Genomic DNA, 10953 nt, shown 5'->3' on the forward strand with positions numbered 1-10953 from the left:
AAGGGAAGCCTGTGCTAGGTGTCAGGAGGCAGGGCTCGATTTACACCTTACTTGCCCCTAGGCACAGCATCTTCCGTGCCCTCCCGCCCAGAGACCCCTTCACAGATCCCCCACCACAACTGCACAGCACCCTGCACACCCCCACCCAGTGCTCCACCGCCCTCAGACCCCCTCCACTGCCCAGCACCCCCCCACACAGCCCCACCACCACAACTGCCCAATGCCCCACATAGACCCCCCTACTGCCCAGCGCCCCAACACACACAGACCTCCCCCATCCCCCACGGGCCAGCACCCTCCACAGACTTCCCGACTGCCCAACACCCCCCCCCACAGCCCCACCACCACAACTGTCCAGCGCCCCAACATACACAGACCTCCCACACCCCCCACTGTTCAGCACTCCCCACAGACCTCCCCACTGCCCAGGACCCCAACACACAGAGACCTCCCCCATCCCCCACTCCCCAGCACCCCCACAGACCCCCCCTACTGCCCAGCACCCCCACACATAGCCCCACCACCACAGCTGTCCAGTGCCCCACACAGACCCCCCTACTGCCCAGCACCCCAACACACACAGACTTCTCCCACTCCCTCACTGCCCAGCACCCTCCACAAATCCCACGCTGCCCAGCGCCCCCACCCCCTCACTGCCCAGCACCCTCCCACAAACGCCCCCCAGAGACCCCCTTTCTTGTGCCCTACCCCCCGGCCGCATTCACCAGCCCCGCTGGGAGGTGACTGTTTCCGCCGAGCTGAGCTGGCAGTGCGGCCAGGGCTGGTGGGGATTTTTCTGGCCTCTCAGGAGCGGCACGATCAGCCACGCTGGAGCAGGAGTGGGGCCTGCCCAGGCTGGGCTCCCTCGGACCCACTTACCTAGCAGGGCCCCCTGCGTTGGACTGCTGAGCTGTTCACCTGCGGCTTTGCCTTCCCTGCTGTCAGGAGCGCTCCAGCAGGGTTGTGTGGGGCCGTCTCCCCCTCAACCGGCCCCGCACCCTGCCCGGACCTTCGAGCGGCAAACGTTGAATTGTTAGGCACCGTTAGAACTCGGGTGCCCCTAGGCATGTGCCTATTGTGCCCAACTGGAAATCCAGTCCTGTCAGGAGGAGAACTCCTTCTTCAGCACGTGTCCTTTAGAGGCAGTGTATTTAGTTTTTCATGAGAATGTTTCCATCACTCTCTCTCTGCTCCTCTTTCTACTGTCTCCTCTAAGGAGAACACGAACCCCCTAATGTCCAAAACTCATGATGCTCCATATGAGGTACAATAGCTTCACCCCTCTCCAGTACCTACCTGGCTTCATTTCTCATTCTCTTGCACCATGCTGCAATGCTGGGGTTGGAAACACCACAGGGGGATGTTTAAATGCATACACTAAACCTCTGTGTATATTGAATTAAGAAAAAATTAATAGAAACTATTATTAGCTTTTGAATTTTTCTTTTCTTTTTTTTAAACAGTGTAGACAAATCCAACAGGAGGGCTGGTCAAATTTTTGCCATCCAAGTTATTTAATGATGGAAAATCGGGGTTTGACCAAAGATTTTTTGGGGGATTGCAAAAACAAGGGTTTGTTTTTTGTGGAAATTTCTGATTTTTTGTCAAAACAAAAATCATCCAACCCCCACAGTGTTTTGCTTTTCTGCCAAAATCTTTCAGTATTTGAATTTTTGCCAAAGAGAAAAGAAAATTTCTGTGGAAAATTTAAATGAAACATTTTCTGAGTGGAGGGGTAGGAGGACCCAAATATTCTTCAACCAGTTCTGTTCAACAAAACCTAGGAGATCGCCTGATTTCATCTTCTTCAAGCACACAGAGCTAAAGGAAAATACCAAGCCCACACCTGATAATACAACACTTACACCACCATCCTTTCCATTGTGTGAAAACTAGCAAGTGGTTATTGAGTGAGGTAAATTAATTACTTTTAAAACTATGGATTCCTGTTCTAATGGTTAAACCAGTCTGGACAGATTGCAGTGATTGGTTGTGATGTGAGTGGATTAAATGCAATGGTATCTTCTTTCAATAGCTGGAGGGCTACTCTTCCAGTTGATCAGAGTACCTGCTGGGTGAGACAGACCTTTAATATCTGTGATTTCAGTCTCTGATCACTATGGGAAATGCCCCTTCATTTGAGGAGATGTTGCCAAATCCAAATATTTCTCACTTTGCCTTTTCGTTCCCTTTAAAGGAGAGATTATTCATGATGTCTGTCAAGAAGGAAGGTGCCCAGAAGAAATGGGCTGCCGTAAAGGAGAAACTTGGGCCGCAAGAGACTGACCAGTCAGAGGCCAACCTGGAAAATGCAGAGCCAGAGCTATGCATTCGCCTCCTACAAATGCCCTCAGTAGTGAACTACTCTGGTCTCAAGAAGCGATTGGAGAGCAGTGATGACACCTGGATGGTCCAGTTCCTTGAGCTGAGTGGCCTAGATCTGCTCTTAGAGGCCCTGGACAGGCTGTCTGGAAGAGGAGTATCCAGGATTTCTGATGCCCTGCTTCAGCTCACCTGCATTAACTGTGTGCGAGCTCTCATGAACTCCCACAAGGGGATCGAATACATTGTCAGCAATGAAGGCTATGTCAGGAAACTCTCTCAAGGTAAGAACACTTATTGTTCCTTTTAAACACACACAAGTCAGCTTCGCAATAAGGCTTCTTGTTGCTTAGTCACCAGCTCCATTCTGAACATATTATTTCACATATAGATATTAAAGAGTTTTTTATATTTTTGTCATGCTGTTTTCTTTTAAATATAGGGCTTTAGCAGCTTTCTCACAAGGACATTAGAGGCTATTCTTATGCCTACTCATTTAATAAAAGAGGGATTTTTTACTCTAAAAAAACCTACTGCTTTTAAATGCCACTTCCCCAAATTTTTGGCATATGGCAGAGAAGAAATATTGGACCCGTTTCCACACAGAAGTCTTTTATGTTTTGCCATCAAAGTGTAAAACGTTCTCTGTCTTAGGATAACATAGGAACTACTGGTTCCTTACCTCTCTGACTTCACCTTGCAAACAGATATCTGTCACTTATTGTTTGTCAAGTCAAAAAATAGAGTGTGGACAGTTAACCAAATGGACATCAACAGCTACAATTGACAAAGAAGAAGGGCGTCTCTGTGGTTAAGACTCAGGACATCCCAGTTCTATACCTGGTGCTGCCACAGATTTCCTGTGCGACCTTGAGCAAGTCATTTAATTTCTCTAGGCCTTAGTTTCCATCTGTAAAATGAGGCTAATGCTGCCTTCTTTCTTCCATCCTTTGTGTGTCTTGGTTGTTTAGATTTAAGTTCTTCAAGACATCTCTTACTATTTGTATAGTGTTAACCAGAATGAGGCCCTGATCTTAGCTGAGGTCTCTAAAGTTACTCAATGCCACATGGATCAGCGTTCATGTCGTGCTCCCTGTCAGGACCTGGCTTGGGCCGGGGAAGCTAATGATCCAACCAGTGGACCAAATTCGGTGATGAATCCTAGTCAGATGTTGCGCATATGCTAAGAAGAATTGCCATATCTACAAACCCATTATTTATAGCTATTTAAACCCTCCACTGTTTGATAAGCTTTTCTATTTTAAAGTGATCTTCCTTTTTCTCCTCCCAAAAAAGAAAAGACTTGTCTTTCCTAACTGCAATAAAATATAGGAATGGGCATTTTTCACTGTGGAAGTAGGAGCATTTGTAGGGTTATTCAGTAATGCAATCTCTTTGCTTCAATGTGAAAGATCAATAAGGTATATCCTGGCCTATGCTCTGTGGAACACACAGGGAAAGGGGAAGCAGAAATATAGGATGGCTGATGAGAGCAATTCATAGTGCACCCATTTAACTCAAAGAATAAGACTGTTCAAACAAATACCTGCGAAGTTTCTCCTGCTTTTCAAGAAACTGAACCGTTTTTACGAATTTGCAACAAAATGTGTAATTCTTAAGTGTCCAGGTATTTGAATCTCATTGCAAATACTTCCTGTAACACGTGCACAGATGCAAGCCACAAGTACATTGCTTATGTACGTCACAGATTATGGATGTTGATGGAGTTTCAGAGAAGTATACACTAATATACATTTTCTCTTTTTGGCAGCACTGGACACATCTAATGTCATGGTCAAAAAACAGGTGTTTGACCTGCTCGCTGCACTCTGCATTTACTCCCTGGATGGGCATGCCCTGGCTTTGGATGCTCTGGACCATTATAAGGCAAGCGCATAGTCAGAGTACTATATAGTGTTATTATCTAGTTCCCTGCGTGATAGGTAGACCAGTGTGCTCTATTATTTTGGCTCTGATCCTGCAGCTGGATGCACATGGGTGCATCCCTCCACCTGGGGGCACAGCGCAGGCATAAGGATCAAGTTGCATCATTCTGGCAGAGAGTCAGGGACTTAAAGACAGAGCTTTGTAGCAAGTAAAAAAAAAAAATAGGTGCCTTGCTTGTCAGCAGAAGTCTGAGTGGCTGCACAATGACTCAGCTGGAGGCAGCTGGCTGGCAGCCGTAAGGATCTTTGTGGCAGCCCTACCAGCATCAGTGGGAAACTCACAAAAATCAAAGGTACCATGCCTGTGGGTGTCACAGCCCTGGATGGCTGTACCAGGGAGCAGGAAGAAGTCTCAGGTCAAAGAGGGAACCTTTCCAATGCAAGTGATCAGTTTCCATTTACTTTCCCTGCTGACTAGATGTCTTCAGTGATTGAAGGAGCTGTCTCTAGCACACATTTTTCTTTCTCATGTTTAGTGAGATATGCTGATGAGGAGTTAAGATACTGACTTTGTTTTAGAGTCTGTTTTTAAAAGGGAAAAAAAAGTTTATGAACTGGAACATCTGCAATATCACCTGTGTGTTAACAGACGGTGAAGAACCAGCAGTACCGATTCAGTGTCATAATGAATGAGCTCTTCGCTACGGATAACGTGCCTTACATGATAACACTGCTAAGTGTTATTAATGCCGTGATCCTGGGGACTGAAGAACTAAGAATCAGGACGCAGCTCAGAAATGAGTTTATAGGTAAGAAAGTTGGTTGGATCTAACCTTATCAAAGGAATTAAACTCTTGAACTCAAGCCACTTCTGTGGTAGGTTTTCAAAATACCAGTAAGATAGTGAAATGAAAAAAAAGTTGTGCAAATTGCAATGTGTCATACCTGAGACACCAATAATGAGCTAACTTATAGCCAGAGCAGTAGCCTTTGACTCTTGTTTTATATTTGATAAACTTTCTTTAATCCCATTATTTCAAGCTTTGTTCTTCTTTTTCACATAAACTTGATCTTTTCTCCTTGTATGCTAACAGAATTCCAGCTTAATCTATCCTATAGATACACTGTATCCTCTATTCCATGAGCTAGTTTAATCAACTCATGTCTGTAGCAACCCAGTCTTTATTCAGGCCTGATCTACACTACACAGTTATGTCAACGTAAACTGCCTTACATTGATCTAGTTCTGGAAGTGTCTCCACTTAAATTTGACTTGCGCCGATTTAGTAACAGTACCCAAGCGGCATAGAGTCACGGTTGATATGATTAGGTTGATGCAGTGTCAGTGTAGATACTGCGTTGCTTACATTGACTGTGGCTTTCAAGAGCTTTCCCACAATGCCCCTTATTGACCATACAGTTGATACAAGCACTCCTGGTGAGGACACGCACCACCAACACAAAGAGCCAAGTGTGCACACACCCAAGCGATTTAATAACTGTGGTGGCTGTATGCTGATGTAAATTAGGTCAACATAATTTTGTAATGTAGACATGGCCTCAGTAATCCAGGGCCAAACTGAGATCTGATGCAACTCCTCTCACAGTTAATGGGAGTTGTGCTTTCTTTCACCAGGACTCAGTTTTGCCCATCCAGTGTAGCACGTGATTTAAGAAAATAGTAGTCTCTAATTCCTTGAACATAAGGAATGTTGGGTACAATGAGACCGATGTTCAAATATTCCGTTTTAAGAAATTTCATGTGCAGTTGAGGATAATACACCTATGTTTTTCATAACATTGTAAACTAAAGTCCTGATCCTGCAGATATTTAGCTCCAGGGTATTACGCACCTGCACAAATATTTGCAAGATTGGGATCCAAGCTCTTTTTAATGAACATTCCCCTTTCTATGTCCCAATCTTGCAAACATTTATGCATATGCTTAACTTTACTCATTCTGAGTAGTTCTGTTGAAGGCAATGGAACTGCTTGCAGTAGTAAGTAGTACTAGGCATGTGCATAAGTCTTTGCAGAACAGGGGTCTTAATTTTTTTTTTTTAATTTTTTGTACAGCCTTGCAATATGCAATGATTTGAGGTTCCAAGAGGAGAATTAAGTCATCTTGGTAATAATAAAAAAATGTAACTTTAAATAGCAATTTAATCCTTTGCACCCGGGAAATGTTAGATGTAATGCATATACAAACTCCTTACAGAAGTGCTTAACATCTAGTAGATTAGAATGACAACACTTTTTATTTTCCTCTGTCAGGTCTTCAGTTGTTGGATATTTTAACCAAGCTAAGGTAAGGTTTTCTTCTTTTAAACTTTATTTTATAATGTGATTCATTTTGATACAATTGTAAGAATATTTAGTGCTTATTTTAGCAATTCTTTCACTTTATAAAAATTTCTATTTTTATTTTATTTCCTTTTTTAAAAACATGTTTGGCTTATCTATATTTTTGTACTGCTTCCTTTCAGAGTTCTCTCCTGGTTAAAAATATAAAAAACAGACTCCAACGAGAGACTGCTGAATTGGAATTAATTGGCAAACTGGATACAATTAACTTAGACTTGAATAGAGACTGGGAATGGATGGGTCATTACACAAAGTAAAACTATTTCCCCATGTTTATTTCCCACCCCCAACTGTTCCTCAGACGTTCTTGTCAACTGCTGGAAATGGCCCACCTTGATTATCACTACAAAAGGTTTTATTCCCTCCCCTCTCCCCTCCCCCCCTTCTCCTGCTGGTATTCGCCTATCTTAAGTGATCACTCTCCTTACAGTGTGTATGGTAACACCCATTGGTTCATGTTCTCTGTGTATATAAATCTCCCCACTTGTATTTTCCACTGAATGCATCCGATGAAGTGAGCTGTAGCTCACGAAAGCTTATGCTCAAATAAATTGGTTAGTCTCTAAGGTGCCACAAGTACTCCTTTTCTTTTTACGAATACAGACTAACACGGCTGCTACTCTGAAACCTGTGTTTCACTGCACTTTTTCCTGTGGTATCTCATTTTTTTCTCCCTTTATGTTAACCATGGGCCAGAACCAAAACCCAAGAACCACACCCCCTCCCCAAACTTTCGCAGTGTTCCGAATCTGAATCGAGATCTAAATTTTGTAAATAGCTCCTTTTTCTAAACCAAAACCTAGGATCCAAGCACCCCAAATTTTGGAGTCTTTGAAATCTAAATCCAGATCCAAATTCTGATGCTTGAGCTCATCTCCATGTTGTAGGGCCCTGATCCCGCAAGTATTTGTGCACATACCTAGCTTTCAGCATGTGATTGTAGTCCTGTTGAAGTCAAGTGAACTACTCCATGCTTATCTTCAAGAATGTGTTTAAGGGCCTGATCCACATAGCACATTGATGTCAAAGTGAATCTTTCCATTGACTTCAACGAGCTTTGGATAAGGCCTGATGTGTGTTATTGGACTGGAGCTAAAGTGATCAGCACCTTTCAGAGTAAGCAGGGCAGTCCTTACCCGTACGCAAAGTACGCAGCTGCATAGGGCACCAGGAAATTTGGGGCACCAAATTTCCTGGTGCCTTGCACAGCTGCATGCTGCTCCAGCCCCTGCTCCGGCTCTGCCCCAGGCCCCCGCTTCGCCCCCAGCCCCGCCCCCACTCCCCATAGCTCTGCAGCAGGGTCGGGCCTGCAGTCACTGGCGGCGGGAAGTGCAGCAACCCAGCCCCAGCCGCACCGCCGGTGATTGCCGGGGGGTGGTTCCTCCCTGCCCCCCAAGCCAGCCCCCCCCCCCGCGGAGGCCTGGGCCCCCTCACTCCCCCGCAGGGGCTCTGCGTAGGGCCCCAGAACAGCTAGGGACAGCCCTGAGGATAAGCCCTAAGCGACGGGAGGCAGATGCATCAATGTTTTCCATGTGACAACTGGATTCTTGCTGTAGGCAGCCCTTGATATATATTTGTGTTGCCACATAGTTAATCAAAAGGATGGATTAAAAGATCAGGTCCAAAATCTGATTTCCTTTAAAAGATTTCCCCCTCCCACACACACACTCCAACTCCCTTTTATGGCTTGTTTCTAATTTATCAACACAGTTATGCTTTAAAACAGTGGTTTTCAACCTGTGGTCTGGGGACCCCTGGGGTCTGCAGACTATGTCTAAGATTTCCATAAATACTACAGTGGAGGTGCCAGATTCAAACTCTTTCAGGTTTCCATGGCACAGAAACACTAAAATCAGTCTCGGTGACACAGAAAGCCAACAGTGGTAGTAAATTAAATCTTCATTTTACCATATTTTTTTCGTTTTTGGAGGCTTTTGGAATCCATTTTTTAAGCGACAATTTCATTTTAGCGTTGTTGAAAGATAAGGTAAAAATCACCACCGGACACAGAATTACCAACTAGCTGGGAAGTGAAAATTCCCAGGTGTGAGTAAGGTGAGAAACGTGGTTTTTTTCCCCAGTAGGTCTGTAATACATCTAGCACATTGAATATGAATGCTAATGCTACTGCTACGACTAATAATAATAATGTAAAATCCATATATCCAAGGGTTTAGACCAGGGGTTCTCAAACTGGGGGTCGCAACCCCTCAGGAGGTCATAAGATTATTACCTGAGGGTCATGAACTGTCAGCCTGCACCTGGCGGGGTTCAGGCTGACAGCCCCATGCCCACGTTAAATTAAATTAAAATTAAAATTTCCATTTTTAATTTATAAGGGGGGGGTCGCACTCAGAGGCTTGCTGTGTGAAAGGGGTCACCAATACAAAAAGTTTGAGAACCACTAATTTAGACTCTTCGTATAGATATCTGCAATTCTCTAGACTGGAAGGCTCATCCAACAGCTATCACCATGGTCAAAAACAGTTGTTTCTGTGGATTTGGTCACCCTGACTGGAGTGTACAGGAATTTGTAGTCAATAATCATATAATCCGGGGGGAGGGTGGGGGAGGAATCATATGGTATTAAATGCAGTTTCAAACATCTTCAATCTACAGTAACCATTTAAACATGGTTTGTCTGGGAAGTGTAGAAAGGGTGCAGCTGTTTTAAAATGAAACTTGAGAAGTTTTAGGCTGACATGGCTTAAAGTCTCGCTTACCTGGCGTTTTTGGTTTTTATTTTGGGTCAGGGGACGCGTTAAACAAAACAAGTTTTGCCTCATCCACACTGACCACCGCTTTAACAGGGGCAGTTTCCAAGATTGTTTTTGCAAAGAGTTTGCAGACTTAATCCAAACAGATCACTGTGGATCGATGTGCTGTTGTCTTGTTGAGTCTGTATCTCAGCTCAGCTTACAGTATCAATAGCTTCTGGTCATTGTACAGTTTGAGGACATTTTACCGTTTGATTGCTGATTCTTGTCCCAGAAACATCCAGCTAAGACACATGGCTGGACGTGCCTGTCTGAACAAATTGTTCATTTGGAAGGACAGTCCATGAGGAAACCATGCCAAGTTTTAAGATATGTGCATAATAAATGTCAGTTATTCACACGGTTGGGATGTAAGCTCCAGTCCTTTAAAAATTAAGAGATAAGTGATGTTTCCATTGCCATCAGCTAACAAGGGTTGGATGCCTATTCTGTGAGTCCTGCAGATTGTGATTTCCAATTAAAAAAAAAAAAAACGTTTTTGATCAGGGAGTTGAAACAGCAAATAAATCATTTGAATGATCCTCCTTTCTCTGAATAAATAACTAGTGTCAAGTGAAGAGGGAAGAATTAAAAATGGGAAATGCCATGATCCTGTCAAAACTCCCAGCAGATTTTTCTTTTCCCTGCTTGCAAAACACATCCGGGTCAGGTTTGGCCACACTTCTTTACCTTGAGTAACACCTTCTCTGGAAGCTGTCCCGTTGATTTCAGGGAGTTACTTGCAGAGAAAGGTACTCCGCAGCAGGGGAGAGAATGGTGGGATTGGCTCCTTTATAAATAATAAGGGAAGGGTCATTTCAGCAGTGAATAGTCAGGTTAGTGGGTGATGAAGTACAAGCGACACCAACACAGAAGTTTCAACTGGAATTGGTGCTATACGCTTTCCAATTAAAATGGGTGCTGTGATATTGTAGAGATATTGAGGACGAGGACCTGTTTATCCAATGTGAGACATTTGAGGAGTCCAAGGCCGAAGACGATGAGGAATTGTTAAAGATATGCGATGGGATTGACATGAACAATCACCAAGAGGTCTTTTCCTGTCTTTTCAATAAAGTGAGTAGGACCTACTTTGGGGATACCATTCTGCACTGGGAATGACAGCAGCCAGCCCTGGAGACCAGAAGTGGGTGCTGCAGTGATGTTTGAAAGGGAAAGGATGCAATTAATAGGAAACTGTCTTGTATTTCAGGTGAGCAGCTCTCCAGTTGCCATCCAACTGCTGTCCATTCTCCAGACCCTTTTGCATTTGGAACCTTCTCATCAGTCCAACCTGTTGTTGTGGGAATCTTTGGAAATCTTAGTGAACAGAGCCATCTTGCTTGCAAATGACAGTAAGAACTTGTCTGCTATTTCAGGCTTTGCATGTCCCCCACCCCCAACTTCCCCAAATCGAATGTACATAAATTACTTCCATTATTGAATCCACTCAGAATTAAACAGAACCCAAGGAAAACAAATAGGTAGTCTGTGCTGAAATCGTTGGGTGAAATGCTGGCCCTATTGAAGTCACTGGAATCAGGATTTCACTCCTTGGCCTTGTCTACACTAGAGAGCCTTTAGCTACAACAGCAGAGCCCCCTACTGGAAATAAGTCATAAGTC

The 10953-nt window shown here is 44.1% G+C and overlaps 1 protein-coding gene across 2 annotated transcripts in view; it reads left to right on the forward strand.

The window, feature by feature from the left end:
• LOC144266178 (inverted formin-2-like) overlaps positions 1-6830 on the forward strand; it is a 51822-nt gene extending 44992 nt beyond the window's left edge. The window contains exons 2-6 of one of the 2 annotated variants that reach the window (XM_077819466.1): positions 2198-2606; positions 4094-4209; positions 4858-5017; positions 6483-6516; positions 6695-6830. In XM_077819466.1, the coding sequence (XP_077675592.1) occupies positions 2210-2606; positions 4094-4209; positions 4858-5017; positions 6483-6516; positions 6695-6719 (732 nt within the window). In that variant the 5' untranslated portion in view covers positions 2198-2209 and the 3' untranslated portion in view covers positions 6720-6830. Of the gene's footprint in view, positions 1-2197; positions 2607-4093; positions 4210-4857; positions 5018-6482; positions 6521-6694 lie in introns of those variants that run through there. The other variant, XM_077819467.1, reaches the window with a different exon arrangement.
• The last annotated feature ends 4123 nt before the right edge of the window (positions 6831-10953 follow it).

This window comes from Eretmochelys imbricata, chromosome 6, assembly GCF_965152235.1.
Source record: "Eretmochelys imbricata isolate rEreImb1 chromosome 6, rEreImb1.hap1, whole genome shotgun sequence".
In the NCBI taxonomy this organism is placed as follows: domain Eukaryota; kingdom Metazoa; phylum Chordata; order Testudines; family Cheloniidae; genus Eretmochelys; species Eretmochelys imbricata.